Here is a 17,219-nt window from a genome sequence, read left to right on the forward strand (position 1 = left end):
ATTTCAGACAGGCCACACCCTGGGGTTAGGCAGGTCCCAGATGGGACACCTGGGTTTAGACCTTTCTGTCTAGTTTCTCTAAGAGGAATTGCAGTTGTAATTTCACAAAGGGCTGCTGCTTAAATTACCTAGACTCTCAGACTTTGACCTGGAATTTCTTCCCAGCCTTGCCAGTGGTTTCAGATTGAATTTGATGCTTGTTTGTGATTTTAGAAAACCTTAGTCTAGTGTATTAATGCATTTAGACATAATACTGAAGATCATAGAATTGGGGCTAGAAGTGACCTCAGAGAGTATCTAATTAAATTCCTTCATTTTACAGATGAGGAAACTGAGACCTCTCCAAGGTCACAAAAGTACTAAAAGTCAGAGGTGGGATTCAGACCCATTTCCTCTGATTCCGGGGTCAACAACTTTCCCACTGTCCTATGTTGCCCTCTAAGCCTGCTAGTGGGGCACCAGCTCTGGAAAGTTTTCTTAAGCCTTTGAAAACAGGCTCAGTAACATGTCAGTTGTCTAAAACTCAGCCTTGGAAAGTTTGTCACCAGGAGGCTGGCTATTAAGAAATGGATTTTTTGGGCAACAAGTCATCTACTAAGGTGTGGAAGGTAGAGAGAGTATTCATACTGATGATGAAATCACAGATTCTTGAAATACTGAAGCATAATTATTTACAAGCAACATGGCCAGAGAGCGGTAGACGCAAGGTTAGAAGGGCTCGAATCTTCCTATATTGCATTAAGAGCACATCCTTTTGAGTATCCACTGGGAGTCCAATCTCAGTATGTATTACAATGTTATGCATCTCACTGGAAATCCCTCTAATTTAGGGTGATTTATCAAGGAAACTTGAACTTCCTCCTTGGGCGGGTCATTTCAAATTGATCATTCCACCACATCCTGAAGGCATTAGTAACCAAATACAAGGAATTCAGCTCCTGACTCACCCGGTTTCCTTTGTCACCGGGTGGTCCGTGCAAACCCTAGAATAAATCAGAGACAGAGTCGTATTAACAAGCAAACCCCTTCATGGTCCTCAGGCCCCTTCCCTTCCAACCTTCTGAAAGCTCTTTACTGACATCCAACTCTAGGTGGGTTGGAGGGGAGGGGGGGCACAGGGAGAAAATTTAATTATCCCCATTTTACAGACTGGAAACCAAAGGGAAGAGAGCCTGAGTAAATTGACCTATAAAATATAGGATGAGTTATGGGCAGAGTTGTGAATGCTACCCTTGTTTCCTGGCTCCATGGTGGGGAAATGGGCTCTGTCCAGGTGGTCTCTCATTGAGGCTTTGTGAGTCCATTTAAATGAATGAATAACTGGCCCTGAGGGCATGTCTTTGGAGCACGCGAAAGGCAAGCAGGCCAATGACTGTGGCAGGGAGGCCCACATGTTGCCATTCTGTCTGCCTCCTCCTTCTCAAACATGTCGAAATGGTTTTTTTTTCCATTCATCTCAAAGGCTACCCTTGGACCTGGCTAGTGGGACAACGACAAACTGAAGTGTAGGGTTGCCCTGCCGCACCATAAAAATGGCTTGGCCAGCTTGACCCACTAGACTGGCCATAGAATACTTTGGTCCTCTTCAAAGACGAAGGATAAACAATGACAACAATAAAGAATCCCAGGATTGGAACTTGGTAAACGGTCTCTTCTAACCGGGTGAACCTTCCTCTAAGTGAAGTAGGTGGCTGGCTGTATAGGGTAATCTAAGGAGCTCTAGGGAGCATTTCTGTACAAAGTTATTTCTGCTTTCCTCCATTTTGTTGTTGTTCAGTCCTGTCCAACTCTTCATGACCCCATTTGGGGTTTTCTTGGCAAAGACACTGGAGTGGTTTGCCATTTCCTTCTCCAGCTCATTTTACAGATGAGAAAACTGAGGCAAACTGGGTGAAGTGACTTGCCCAGGGTCACACAGCTAATAAGGGTCTGAGGTCAGATTTGAACTAAGGTCCTCTTGACTCCAGGCCCAAGGCTCTATCTACTGTGCCACTTAGCTGCTTTCTTCCATGGACCTACTGAAATAGTTATTAAAGTCTTAGCATCGAGTACCTGGTTTCTTTCAATTAAGACTAAGCAGCATAGTGAGGGGTCATAGAAAGAATGCTGGATGTCTCTGCAGTGAGGAGAGACTTGGGTTCAAATTCTGGCTCTGATACCTACTAGCTATGTAACCCTAGGCAGCATTGGGCCACCTTAACCTCTATGGGCCTCTGTTTCCTTATGTGTAAAATAAGGTTAATGGTATTGGTAATACTGAATTCATAGGTTTATTGAGGCTTGGCCATTTAAAGGTGAGTTAAGACACTGATGGCTCTAATCATTTTTAAAAAGATGTCAATCAGTCGTTTTGAGCTGGTGAGGCCCTCTTGTTAATGATCACATTCTAGGTCTCAGGGTCAGGAGACATGATTTCCCCTCTCCCCAGCCACCTTCTAATGTATGACCTCAGGCTTTACTGCTCTCTGAGCCTCAGTTTCTCTTTGCAAAATGAAAGGGTTTGGACTTTGTGGCTGGCAATTTCCTTTCTAGCTCTTGGATTTTCTGAATCTCTCCCTGGGATGGTTCCCTAAAGTTTTGATGGAGGAGAGATGAAAGGGATATGAGAGTGAGAAGCAGGACTGTCTTGTTGAATGCATTGGATTGAGTCAGGAGGGATGACTTCTAGTAGTCTGAGTTTAGAACTGACTTATAGGTGATGAGATCTCACCCAGGGGGTGTAGAGAAGAGTTAGAGTCAGAGCACGGGTTCAAATTCTAACTCCACGATTTGTTACCTGTGTGTCCTTGGGAAACTCAACATCTCTGGGACTAGGTTTCCTCATTATGAGGCAGTTAGAGTGGATGCTCTCTGAGCTCCTTTCTAGGTCTGAATTCTATAATCCAATGAGTATGGGTACTATGGATGCCGAGATGAGGCTATTTATTTCTCTGCTACAGCGTTATGCAATAACTGGGTACCCAGTCCATGTTGGCCAACTCTGAAGACCTCATTGGCTTGGGAGCCAAAGCCATTCCTTTGCTCTTGGAGCTTTCCCTTCGTGTTCTACCCTGCCCCTCCCCCTACCAAGTTCAATGTCTTCACTTGTGATTTCTGCAAGAGCAGCTGGAGAGAACACCCCTGGGTGATCAAGAGCATCCTCAGCCTCCGATAACAATGTGAGGGTGAGGGAAAACTTACAGGAAGCCCAGCGGCTCCCATTGGTCCTGTGATCCCTGGGTCTCCTTTGCTGCCCTGAAAGAGACAGAGAACAAAGCAACATGTGATCCTGCTTGACTAGGTGATTCATGTCCCCTGACACACAGAGAAAACCATCTGATGGTGAATGTAATGTTGGACAGAACCATCGTGTTTCTCCCCATTCAGATCTACCATGGGTCCTTTGAAGTTTGGCTTGTCTAACCTGGGACCATGAGATTTGGAATTGGACGTGACCTTAAAGATCATTCAATTTACCCTCCCCCATCAAGGAGAAGAGATTTGCCCAAGATCACACGGCTAGTAAGCAACAGAGCCAAGATTCTTCCATGAAGGTCCTCTCTGCTGACCAGCTCAGATAGCCAGCTGTTCCCTCATCACCACGATCCAACATAATTGGATATAGCCTGGTTTGACAGCTAGAGTAGTGGACTCTTGGTGGATAGAGTTGGGATGACTTGCATTTGAATTCCATCTGAGACACTAGCTGTGTGCCCCTGGGCAAGTTACTTAACCTCTCTCTGCCTCGGTTTCCTCATCTATAATGATAATAGCACCTACCTTAGAGGGATGGTGTAAGAATCAAATGAGATCACATATGTAAAGTACTTTGCAAACCTTAAATGATCACATAAATGTGAATGATTGGGGCATTATCATCTAACTTCCAACAACATAATAGTAAAATAACAGTAGCTTACATTGTTATGGTACTTTACATTGGGCCTGCCCCATAGACCTGCACCTATGAGTTAGTACAACATGATTAGCCCATTTTACATATGAGGAAGATGCTTTAATATTGTGCAATCTGGTTATCTAGCCTTGTGCCTTATTGCTTAAGGTAATGTGATCTCCCTAAGGTCAGGAACTGTGGCTTATTGGTATCTCAAGTTAAATGACTTGTGCCAGGTCACATGGCTCATAGGTATCAGAACCAGAATTTAAGCTCAGGTCTTCAGACTTTAAAACCAGTGGCTCTTTCCCATTTGTCTCCCCAATGCCCCAAGGTGCTAGGGGTTAGGTGCTTCTATGGTGCCAACCACAACCTCCAGGACAGGGAGGGAAGGTAGGCAACCAGAAGACATCCTGTAAAGTCTCACTGGACTGAGACACACAACATAGGTACAAGAGATCTTCCCTACTGACTAGTTGGCCCCAGCTGGGGAGAAAAAAAAGGGGTAGGCAGAGAGGGAGTAGAAGAAGAAAAGGTTTGTAGACACTTTCCATCTCATTGGACTCTCACAAGAACCTTGTGGGGCAGGTGATAGTACTATTTTTATTTCACAGATGAGGAAACAGGCTGAGACAGTAAATAATTTGCCCAAAGTCTGACATCTAGTAAGTGTCTGACTAGCCCTCACATGATAAGGTACAAAAAAGCAAAGATATGGTGGGAGCTGGAGGCAAGGATGGGTTACAGTTATCAAGAATGGGGTGAGGATGGGAGGGGATGGTTTCAGATATCACTCGATGGCTTCGGGGTCACAGAAGCCATCACCATAGTAGGGAAAGAGCACTGGATTTAGAGTCAGGAATCTGGGTTCAGATTCTTAGCAAATTCCTAGCTTTAAGACAGGGAGAGAACCTGGGATTTTTTTGGTACAGGGAAATTGCCAAGGAGGAAGCTCCTGTCACCAATGCAGATCAGCACCTTCTTCTGCAGGTTTTAGACTTGGAGAGCGTATTGAACCCATGGGTGGCTGACCCACAACCCTCCCGAGTATGACCCCAACCAGATTAAAATGCAATAGGGAAATATTGAACAAGATAAGTAAAAAGACAATAAAACATGATGTTAATAGGTGATTTTCAAAGTCAATCTGTGGATTGCAGGGGTGGATCCTTCTGTCTGGTTTAGTGGCACCTGTTTCTATCTGAGATTGACATTACTGGTCTGGAGCATTGAGGTTAAGTGACCTGCCCAGGGTCACACAGCCAGGCTATGTCAGATGCAAGACTTCAAGATCGGGCTAATAATACCTGAAACTCAAAGGATTGTGGTGGAAAACGTGCTTTGTAAATGTTAAATCATCATGAAGATATGGATTGTTATCATTATTTCACCAGCATCAGCATCTATTCCTTGAGTCTGGCAAATTGAGGTGACATTGGGAGTCACTGATGAGGAAGGGAGGAGGGAGCTTTACCAGCGAGGGCTCATGATTACATGAATCAACAGTCAACACTCTAGCACCGGTGAGGCATCCTTGGTGGGACTGTCTGATATCCCCTCCATCCTCCCTAAAGCTGCGCGTTGCCTCCAGGTTGTTTCTTTCCCCTTTCAGGACTGTCTTTGATGTTCATCAGCATCCAATTGTTACCTCGTTCCAACACTGGCGACAAGGGGAGTGTGACTCTGCCGTTGCTCTGCTTGGGTTTAAGTGGTGGCTGGGGATGAGGGAATAGGAGCTTATCCCTCGACTAATGGAGGCAGCTTGAGGGTTGTCAAGGCAAGCCCCATCTGGAGACCCAAACTAAGAAGCAACACCCAGAACTTCTCTTGGCAGCATACAGAGTGCAAAATTTGGAATGGGGACCTTGGTTCAAATCCTGACACTAACAGTTACCAGCATGTCACTTTTTCTTGTGTAAAATGGACATAATAAGGCGGATGATACCTACTGTGCAAAGTTTTGGTGAGTGAAGCACTTTGTAAACCTCAAACTACTATATAAACAGGAGTTATTATTGTTGTTTCTGTTGCTGGCTGTGTGACCTGGGCAGTTAGTAAACTCCTTTAGGCTGCCTTCTGGAGAATGAAGGGATTATCCTAGATTGTTTCTATCAAAGTGCCTGGCGAGTAATGGGTGCTTAGTAGATACTTGTAGATTGGCTGATTCTGAGGCCCCTTCCAGCTTTAAATCCTGGCACCCTCCATCCATCCCACTGCCCAGATTTGGCTGGCACAGCTTGGCTGAGCGGGTACACTCACCCTTTCCCCTTTTGGTCCTGCTGGGCCGGGAACCCCAACTGGTCCTGGAGTACCCTGTGGGGTTTGAAAAAAAGAGGGGGCGATCATGGCCCTGGTGATCTGGGCAAATCTCTTTAAGGCACAACTGACTCCTGCAGGCAAAACCACAGCGGTTGTGGAAGAAAATCCGGGGAGCCGAGGCTTCGTTTATTTGCCGACAGTTTTCAGGGTTGGCAAGGCCAAGGTCAGGGATGGTTATGCAGCTGCAGTCCAGCCCCATTTGGGCTTGGGGGAGGGACCGGACTGCTGGTTTCAATCTCCCAGTTCTGCAGAATCGAACTCTTTTGCCTCACAGCCAAGCCAGCCAAGCCAGCCAAGCTGAAAACAGGAGGAGGAGAACGGCTCATTTTCTGAAAGCATTTGAGAGTCACCAGAGCCTCCGGAGATGAGAAGGGACCCCAGGCTAGTAGGCCGAGTATCATGCAGGCGGGTGGGTAGGTCTCCATGCCATGGGGACGAAGGCAAGATGCACACACACAGAGAAGCAGGCAGAAGAGGGTTCCACTGATTCTACTTCCCTGAGAACCCTGGCCCCCTAGACCAACCCCCAACCTCAGCCCTTCATCCTCTGGGAAGTGTGGGCCTTTCCCTTTCACCTGGGGGCATCCATGGTCACCACAACAGGTCTTGCGAAGGTCTCTAAGCCATTCCTTCAGTAGAAGGGATGCAAGGTCTGGGACCAAGACACCTGTGCCTGATGCTGCCAACCTGGGTAAGCCTGTTCCTCCCTCACAGCGTTCCCTCTCCTGCCTTTGTGCTGACCACCCGCCATGCCTGGAATGCCCTTCCTCTTTACCTCCACCTCACCCGTCTCCCCCTTCCTTTAAGATGCGGGTCAGGAGCCACCTTCCACAGAAAGCCTCTCCTGATTCCCCCTTGCTAGGGCCCTCCCTCCAAGCCACTTCCTGCCCAGGTTTGTATTTGTTTACTTCCTGTTCATGCTGTAGATATCTTAGATGTACTTGTCTTCCCCACTGGAATGGAGTCTCCTTGTGAATGGGGATTGCTTCATTCTTTGTATCTGTACCTTAAGTACAAAAAAATGTGTAGTACAAGGTGCATAGTAGGTGCTAATGAATACTTGATTGATTGGTAAGTTTTCTTGTAGCTACCTTCCTCCTTCTCCATATATGCATACACACATATATCATACACCTATGTGCATATATACATACACAGGATGTCCCCAAAGTCTTAGTGCATTTTTGTGCTATTAAAGATTAAAACTGCACGAAGACTTTTGGGACTCTGTGTGTGTGTGTGTGTGTGTGTGTGTGTGTGTGTATCTATATCTTGTATGGACCAATTTATATAATGCTGCCTCCTTCATTAAGCTGTGAACTCCTCAAGAGCAGGAACCTGTTTTCACCTTTCTTTGTATCACCTGTGGTTAGCACAGTGTCTGGCACATAGTAAGTGCTTAATAAATGCTTTTTTAAAATAATTAATTTAATAAATGCTTGTTGACTGACTGTGTGATTCCTGGTTCTCGATCTATGATCCTGTGTTAATTGTTGACCTCCCATTCTCAGGGGAGTTAAGCTGGTCCTCTCACTATCTCTTTTCAAAACCTATAAAAGCAAGCATGATAGGGCAGCTAGTGTGGTGGCTGGCCCTAGAGCCAGAAGCTCTGGGATTGAATCCCTGCTTCACTACAATTCACGGTCTAGGTGATCCTGGGCAAGTCACCTCCCTGAAATTTGGTTTCCTCATTTATCTGCTGAAAATAATAAGACTTGCGCTGCCTAATTCCCAAGGGTGTCGTGGGGCGAGCTCTATGGAGATGGGAGTTATTAACCTCATTAATTGAGCTGAGAAGTCCTTATAATTATTCTGGCTCAGAAACAGCAGAATTGGGCTGGGCTGGGCTGGGCTTGGAGACAGTACTGCCTGGAGACCGTTAAAGCATCATCAAAGCTCCCTATTACCAACTGAGCCTTCCACTAGGTAGAGTTCAGAATTCAACAGTTGGCATTTCAAAAGTCTCTGTTCTCCAGACCAAAGCTAAACTAGACTCAGTGTTTGTAGATCTGACTTAGAAGGATCTCCTTTCTGTGAGCATGGGTGTCTGTGGGTTGGTTTTTGAGTTGTCCAATCAATTAGCATTCTCAGTTAAAAATTTAGGACAAATGAAGACCCGGACCTGTGTTCCATCCCCTGCTGGGATCAATAGCTTAGCACAGAGAAGAAACCCTGTTTCTCTGGCCCCTAGACGCTAATCACATTCTCAACCCCCCAGCCTTTTGGTTGGTTCTGAGGAACATGGAGAGAGGCCACCACTTGCTACACTTGGAGATGCAGTTCCAAGGGCGAGTGCTAGTGGGAGTGGGCAGGAAGACCACTTTTGTATTTAAATACAATAGAATATAATTGTCTTGGGGGAGGGGAGAGAACAGAGACAGAGATCTGGCTATCTGCCATTTTGCATTGTGACCTTGGACTTTCTCTGCAAAACGAGCTGAACTCTAAGGCCTCTTCCAACTCACACTTCCTATGTTCCAAGGTCTCTTTTGCCTCTGACATTCAGTCCTCTGTTCCAAGGATCCTTCTTGCTCTGATATTCCATGTTCTCTGGTCCCTTTTCATCTTGGAAATGCTCTCCCTTCTAAGGATCTTTCCGGCTTTGACATTCTGGGAAGATTTTTTTGGTTGTTGTTATAAATTTCCTAATGAAGTTTGTTCTTAAAATTGTTCTTTGGCTACGAGTCATCTATAGGCTAATGTGTATTCTGCTGGTGAGGGGTCATCAAAGGTAAACCAGGAGGTATTTGAAAGTGGGTCTCAATGAAAAAAGGAGGCAAACAATACATCCAAGCCCTTCACACCTAAGGTGACAGACTGGTAATTGCTAATGACTATTAACAAGACTGCTATGAGCAAGAGTGAGATGAACACGGCTCATAGCATGAGGACTGGGTAAATAGTATAATGGGGACATGCAGAGGATGTCCCCGATACGCTTCAGTAAGTAAGGTAGCTGGGGGTGGGGGGAGGTATTGTGAAGGCATTGACCTTCAAAATCTGCTTCAAAATCAACCATGTGCAGTTGGCAAATCCATATCTGATCATCCTGAACCCAGGATAGTTGATGGGAATATTTAGGCTGGAGTCAGCCACACTTTGAGACAGAATGATTAACAAATTCCAGTTCAGGATTATAGAGCCTAGAAGCAGTTCCATCACAATGTGGTATTAGGAAAAAGTCTTAGGAAACAAATAAAAAATTTTACTTCTCTGGGCCTTGCCTTTCTGCTCTGTAAACGAGGAGGTTAAAAGGGATGATTTTTAAAGATGTTTTGCATTGTGACATTCCGTGTTTTACATTCTAAGAGCTTACCCATCTATGACATTCTGTGTTCTCTATTCTAAGGTTCCTTCCAACTCTGACATTTCATGTTCTAGAGAACCCTCCAGTTCTAATATTCTGTGTTCTTCCAATTCTGATATCCTATGTTCTAAGATCTCTTTCAACTCTGACATTGGAAAACAAGGTCCCTTCCAGTTCTGCCATCCTATGTTCTATGTTCTTAAGGCCCTCCCCCTTCAACATTTCATGTTCTATGTTCTGAGCTTTCTTCTCTTATATTCAATAATTATATGAACCATTTGACCCAGAAGAAATAATGATAATGATTTCAAATTAAGCTCAACCGATTCCTTAATGGTGGTGGTGGGAAAACGTAGCGACTCACAGTATAAACAAGGCTACAGTGGGACAGACAGGACAAATCACAGGCTGGGGGGGTGGGGAGGAGGGAGGTGAGATAATGGAGAAACAAGACTCACCGGTGGCCCAGGCCTGCCGTCCAAACCTGAAGCACCCTGGACAGAAGGGAAGGGTTTAACAAAAAGAAGGCAGGGAGGAACGGGAAGGTGTTGGGGTGGGGAGGGGGAAGGAGAAAAAAGGACATGGGGAGGAAAGAAGTGAGTGAAGCAATGACTTTGGACAAACATAACGCTTGTAATCAAACAAAACGGGAAAATAAGCTCTCGAGGACAGGTGATGATACGGACACGGAAATCAACAACGACATGGAGACACTGGATGCAGTGTGGGCTGACCAGGCAGGGCTCTCTGCAGGGAGTATGGGAAGGAGGCCAACGTGGTCGTCCAGGCCCTTTCCACCTCCCTTCTTATTCACTCTTTCCCTCCTTCCAGAACTCCACCCCTTTCCCTCCAGTCTCTGAATCCCCCATTACTTTCACGCTACCAAGCAGTGTGCTAGAGTGGAGAGAATGATGGATTGTGGACTCAGAGGGCTTGGGTTCGAGTCCTGTTTGTGTCACTAACTAGCTATGTGACCTTGGGCAAGTCACAAGCCTCACTTTCTTCTTCTGTAAAATGAGAGGGTCCTTCTGTCTCTAAATCTATGATATTTTCAAGGGAAGGGTCGGGTAGGGAAGTCATGGTCACCACTGTGAGACATGTCCCTGGCCAGCTGAAGACAGAGGGAGAGAAAGCCCTGGCCTAGGGCCAAAAAAAAAAGGGGGGGGAGAGAGAGAAGAGAGAGAGTGAGAGAGAGTGAGTGTGCAGGTCTCCATGTCAGGAAGACCTGGATTCCAGCCCTGCCTCTGATATCCACTGGCTGTGTGACCCTGGACAAGTCTTCTCAGTGTTCCCAGGATATTCCCTAAATCTAAAAGTTGTAGGGCAGGTGGCGATCTGAATTGGTAGAGGGAGCTTCCTCCTCTGGGAGTTCTCTAAACCAATGTGATTACAATTCTGGTCTAAATAATAACTCGTTAAGCCTGTCTATTAAGTCATGGACAAGGTTGGGAGGGAGATGACGTTGATGACATCATTGATCCTTGAAGCAATATGGTACTGGGCTCAATGTGTTCTCACCTTTGGGAGTGATTTTTGTTTTCTTAGAGGATCACAGGGAAGGGTAAATGTTTAAGCCAATTGAATGAATCCAGAATGGTGGAATTCCTGCCATTGTAGCACCCAAGTTAGAGGTGATGCCTAAAATTGGGGCAGTGACATTCTAACACCCTCAGATCACACCAGGCAAGTGGCTCTCTTTCCATTTAGAATGATCTAAAATGTTGAAGGGATTCCTGGAATTGAACGCTTGAAGTCTTGAAAACGGAGGAAGCAATGGGTCAATTTCTGTTTTCGGTAGAGATGGCAATCAGCACTATAAGAGGACTCTTATCTGGACTGAGCCATGAGGTTATCTGGGTGTCATTCTCTCCCCAGAGTCCAATGATAAGGCAATGGAGGGGATTTGGAGTCAGAGGACCTGGGTTTGAATCCTGCCTCTGATATTACCTGTGGGACCATAGGCAACTTAATTGAGCCTCAGTTTCCTTAACTGTAAAAGGAGGGAGTTAGCCAAGATGATCTCAGAGGTCTCCCACAGCCCCAAATCTCTGACCATATGATCTATTTACCTCCCAGGTTTGAAAGGTAAGGTGTTTCCAAAAAGCAGATTTCAGGGAGGAATGACTGGCCAGGTCCAGGAGTGAGGAGGTATAGACATGACTTAAAAAGGCATTGTACTAAGATTAGCCTTTCTTATCTTTATCCTTACAGCATAATAAGATGCCTTCTATGAAGGACTGACTTACTGATCTGTCTGGAGATGAAGTAGCCCTGAGACAGTCCCTGAATGGCCATTTCCTTGGAGAAAACACTATAAAACTCCGTGTGACCTCCTTGGAAAAATGGCACGTCTACATGGCACCAAAAACCCATGTAAAGGCTGAACACAAAGAGTCAGTGAAATATCCAGATGTTTTGTCCATGTGATATGAAATAACTGGGTATTTGGAGATGTATTCAGAAATGGTGAGATTTTTTCAGTTTTTATTCAACTGACTGCCAAAGAGAATTTTTGTTGTTTTCTAATATCTGACTTTTCAAAGGGTAGAGAGGTAGCATGTCAAAGCAGACAGACTTGTGAGGTTTGGAGTAAAGAGAGATCTGATTTCAAATTCTAGTTCTGAGACACTCATTCACTTTGTGACCCTAAGAAGAAACTTATCCTTCGGAGCCTCAATTTCCCCATCCATGATGTGGAGGTAATAATGCTTAGATTCCCTCCCTCACAGTGTTGCTTTGTAAACTTTCAATGTGAACTATTATCATGGCGATTTCAATCACAAGAACTGGCTAGATTAATCATTTGGTAGACAACTTACAACAGTGGAAAATATTTGCTAGTTATTAGCTTTGTGCAGATTATTAGAATAATTAGATACTTGACTAGTTCTACATTTGATGTATTAGCAGGAGAGTAATTCTGCCTTTTGCTTTTACAGTTTAGTTGTAATTATACAAATGAAATCTCTCAAGCTCTAGAAAAACATAGAGAGAGTTCCTGGTCTTGTAATTAGGTAGCAGTGTTTTTCTTGCTGGATTCTTAGTCAGGGAACTTGGAACGGGGTTTGAAATGGGGGATAGAGGAATTAGTACCATGAAGGATGAGTTCTTGGAAGGGGATCAGTCTGAGAAGGTCATGGGACAGTACCAGATTAGGAATTGAAAGTATTTTACTGGCCATGTGATCTAGACAAGACCCTTCCCTCTCTAAGCCTCTTTAAAAGGACAATAGTGGACTAGATGGGAACTCTGGGAGTACTTCACCAACCTTTAAAAGAAGAAAAATATCCAAATATCAGCCCTGACTCACCAGGGCTGAATTGTAAGACTGAGATCAATGCATTGGGAAGTCTGTGACAGAGTTCCCCTTGAGTGCTGGAGAAGACCATAGAAATGGGGAAACTGAGGCCCAGAGAGCAGAAATGATACACTTAATGTCACAATAGTTGGGAATGGCAGAGCTAGAATAATCAATGTGGATTGGTTCTTAGGCGACCAGGTAGGACAGTGGGGCACAAAGGCTAAATCCACTCCAGTCCTTTCACACTTGCTAGATGTTGATATTTTCTAAGTGCTATGGCTTCCATCTGCTCTTTGATCCTCAACTTCATGGGCCTTCATGACAAGAATGTCCTGAAAACTATTTATCTGGACAGCCTGAGTAACATGGGATGGATGGGTCAAAAACTTTAAAATTTTGTGCTGGTGGTTGATGTAGAGGTGGGAAAAAGTATGGAAGTGTCCTTGCCTTAGAGAGCTCCCTATGTTTGCTTCTAAGGACAGCTGTTCAAAGATTACTTTACACTAAATAAGGACTACCCCAAACGTGGAACCTTGGTTGTGGGACTATGGGCAGTCATGTTGCTACCAGGCTGAGCTGTTGTAAAATACAATGGTTGACTCAGTAGGTTGTGAGTTTCGCATTACTGGAGGTCTTCAAATGGGAACTGGATAATCACTTATAGATAGAGAGATTAAAGCACATATTAAGTTTTTATACTGTGCCAGGCATGGTCACAAAAAAGACAAGCAGCATAGAGGAATGGATGGCCTGAGTCAGAAGGACCTGGGTTCAAATCCTATTTCTGACCTATACTGGGGACATGGAAGAGTGAATTCCTGTTCAGGTGTGGGTTGGACTAGATGACCTCATCTGAGATCCCTTCCAACTCTGTGATCCTGTGATATATTCTGGGCTTTAAGGATGATTAAAAGTTAACATATGACTAGGAGACAAGGGATTCTTTCAGGTCACTTTCTTTTCACAGGGTCAATATACTTTCAGGCCCTCCAGAGCTGGAAAATTGGGTTCAAAGCTTGCATTCTGCATTACTAAGACCTTCTGGACAGGCAGTATTTATTGAGTAGAAGGAATCCATCCCACTGGATTTGAAGTAAGGAGATTTGGGTTTGAATTTCTACTCTGGCACTACCTAGGTGGCCCTTGGTGAAATTCTGAACCTCAGTTTTCTCTTCTGTAAAAGATTTGCACTTCCCATCTCATGGGATCATTGTGATGAAAGCACTGTATCTATAATGTGTGGTGGCCATTTTCCACAGCTGGAATGCAAGTACAGGTTATGTGAGTCACATTTCTCTCCTAACTTCCCATCTCCCACAGGATAGCCCAGCCTGGTAACCTGTACTCTTCAGGATCAAACATCACTTAAAATGCCCTTCCTAGTTCCCAGACACTTACAGGCAATCCCAATGGACCTCGGTCTCCTTTTTCTCCCTGGACACCCTTCTCTCCTTTCATTCCATCAAGTCCAGCTTCCCCCTGAAAGAAAAACACATTTAGGAGGGAATCATGACATGTTGCTCCATTAGACAACACATCTTGGGATTGTGGACTGGTGGGAAGGGTGCCTGATCCCTAGTTTTGTTACAACCTCTGCATCCCTGGAAGCATTTTGTGGTCTCTTCCATCATTAGATAAGATGGATGACCAGAACGGGTATTCAGGCTTACAGAGCATGGGAGCCACAGAGATAGAGTAGATGGTTTTTTGTGCAGACAGAGTAGGAGACATGATAGGGCACGATGATGCTTCAAAATAATCCTTTCCATGTTGGTTACTTAATCAATACATAAGCATTTATCAAGGGCCTACCATGTGCCAGGGACTGTGCAAATAAAAAAGCAATGCAAATGATGCTTTAAAGTCTATGATCAGTGCTTTATTTCTTGGCCACAGGAGTTCTCAGTCATTTGGTAAGAGCCAGCTATTTCTCATTTCCTTGAAGTTTTGAGTTTCCCTGGATTGTGTATGTGTGTGTGTGTGTGTGTGTGTGTGTGTGTGTGTGTGTGTGTATTAACTGAGGAGGATTTGGGACCTGACATGGTTACAATATGCTTCAACCTCCTGCCATAGCTGTGATCCTTATCAAAGTGGAAATATCTCCAAAGGTGACATTATTACATTGGATGGCCAGAATCGATTGTTAGCCTCAAAGCTGCAATCATTGACACTTTAGTGTGAGTGAAGGATGGAGATGCTTTTGATAGGAAGGTAGGGATTATAGGATTGGAGAGCTAGAAGGAACCTCAGAAACCATCTCTAACCCTCTCGTTATCTAGTTGAGGAAACAGAGGCCTAGGGAGGTTAGATGACTTGCCCATGCCCGCACAGGTAAGAGACAGAATTTATCTTCTGACTAGAGATAGTCTTCTCCTGACTTGGTGCTTTTCCTAACACCATCTCCCACATCTGGTATGGACTCACTCCAACTATATTTGTTGAAGTCTTTCCCTTTCCTCAAGACCTAACTCAGGTGTGACCTGTGCCATGAAGCCTTCCTTGAGCTCCCCCAGGTGAAAGTGATGTCTCTCAAGTTTCCCATCACCCTTTACCTGGATCCCTTCTTTTCCCTTGCATCATAGCTGTTTGCATCCATATCTCCTCCTCCTCCTCCCCCATGAGATTGTAAGTTCCTTGGGTGAAAAGTTTGATTTGGATTTTTGTTTTCCTAGTGCCTGACATGGTGCCTTGCATAGAGTAGGTGCTTAATATATGTCCATTAAAGTGAAAGGAATGGGTGGGTAGATAAATAAGTAGAAATTCAGAGACATCAGCAATCACAAGGCAGCATCAATTGGTGCTTATGGAGCACAGGACTTCCTCTCTGCTGAGACCATTTCCACCTATCTGTTGCAACTATTTTTATTCCTTAGATGCACTAGGAGATAAAGGGAGGCTGCTGGTCAGCCATGCCTCTAAGTCCCCTCCTTTTCCCCTTTCTTTCCCCGCTATGGCCTGTTAGGTGAGAGGTAGAATACCTATCTTACCTTTGGTCCAGGAACACCTTGGAGACCCTGCATTTGGAAGAGAAATATAGACCATTAAAACTGCATTTCTGGTAGGCCAGCCATCCCTTGCCCATGAGGTAGTGCATCCTGCAGCCCAGCCATGATAGAGCTCCAAAGGCTTTGGATGGGATGGCCTTGTCCATGGTCACCATCTGGGTGGCCATTGCCAGCTGCACAATCCCATCGTGCAGGCTATTCTGGACTGGTATGGGGCCCTGGGGATGTGGAACCATTTGCACTCAGCCATGCTGAGAAGAAGAATATATCACTTTGTCCATGGGTGTTATCATTTGAAGCGATGATTGCCTACCATGATAGTGTGGGTGAGATGACACTGGGTAGAGTTTGCTGGCACATGGGGCTCTGGATTGGAAGTGGGAAGAAGGAAGGATGTCACTCATTGGCAGGCAGCCATGGGAGAGTGGAAGGAACACTGGATTTGGAACCAGAAAACCTGGGTCTGAATCTTGGTCCTGCTGCTTACTAGCCACATCCAAGCCCCTTAATCTCTCTGGGACACAAATTCCTCATTGCTAAGTGTGGATAATGAAATAACACAGGGCTGCTGTGAGGCCCAAATGAGATGTAAAGTCCTTGGTTCATTTTGCTGAACCATGTGACTGTCAGTAATTACTATTTCTTTATATCTGAACCTTGGCTTCCTCATAAAGATGATAATACCTGCTCATCCCCCTACCCATGAGGATCAAGTGGTTTGTGAAGTTCTTTGCAGATCACCAAGCACTGTCCCTTACTCCTCCCTCTTACCTTAACTCCTCACCCACACATAACCAATCCGGTGCCACATCTTGTTGCTTCTGCCTCCACAGTATCTCTTCCATTCATCCCTTTTTGTCTTCTCACAGACAGCTCCCTGGTTCAGGACCTTAGACTGTTGTAATAGTCTTCATTGGTCTCCTCAGCCTACAGCTAGTCTCCTTCCTACAATTCACTCACTCTTCACAAAGATGCCAAATTGACTTTCTGAAAGTGTTAAGTATAATCATGTCCTTCTCTCACTCAACATATTCCTCTGGTTTCCTGTTGCCTCTAGCATCAAATATAAGCTTCTCTGTTCAGCTCTTAAAGCCCCTCACAAGCTGGCCTCAACCTCCTTTTTCAACCTTTACTTTCCCTTGCATGTCTACAGTCTAGCCAAACTGGCCTTCTCATGGTTCATGATATGCTCCTTCTCCCATCTCTTTGTTTTTGTATGGGCTGTCCACCATGGCTGGACTACACTATCTCATCTTCACTTTCTTCCTTTTCTTCCTCCCATTTCTTCCTTTCTCTCCCTCCTTTCTTCCTTCCCTGTCTCTTTTTTCTCTTTATTTTTCTTTCTCTCTCTTCCTCCCTCCCTTCTCTTTCCTTTCCTTTCCTTTCCTTTCCTTTCCTTTCCTTTCCTTTCCT

General features: G+C 44.9%; 1 protein-coding gene across 1 annotated transcript in view; it reads right to left on the reverse strand.

Annotated features, from left to right (window-relative positions):
- The window catches only part of COL13A1 (collagen type XIII alpha 1 chain), a 212,940-nt gene that overhangs the window by 12,169 nt on the left and 183,552 nt on the right, over positions 1–17,219 (reverse strand). The window contains exons 33-38 of the mRNA XM_027840607.1: positions 15,789–15,815; positions 14,200–14,280; positions 9,959–9,994; positions 6,134–6,187; positions 3,181–3,234; positions 948–983 (exon numbers count right to left, since the gene is read on the reverse strand). Coding sequence (XP_027696408.1) covers positions 948–983; positions 3,181–3,234; positions 6,134–6,187; positions 9,959–9,994; positions 14,200–14,280; positions 15,789–15,815 — 288 coding nt within the window. The remainder of the gene's footprint in view (positions 1–947; positions 984–3,180; positions 3,235–6,133; positions 6,188–9,958; positions 9,995–14,199; positions 14,281–15,788; positions 15,816–17,219) is intronic.

The sequence above is a fragment of the Vombatus ursinus genome, unplaced genomic scaffold (assembly GCF_900497805.2).
Source record: "Vombatus ursinus unplaced genomic scaffold, bare-nosed wombat genome assembly UNPS02014847.1, whole genome shotgun sequence".
NCBI classification, from domain to species: domain Eukaryota; kingdom Metazoa; phylum Chordata; class Mammalia; order Diprotodontia; family Vombatidae; genus Vombatus; species Vombatus ursinus.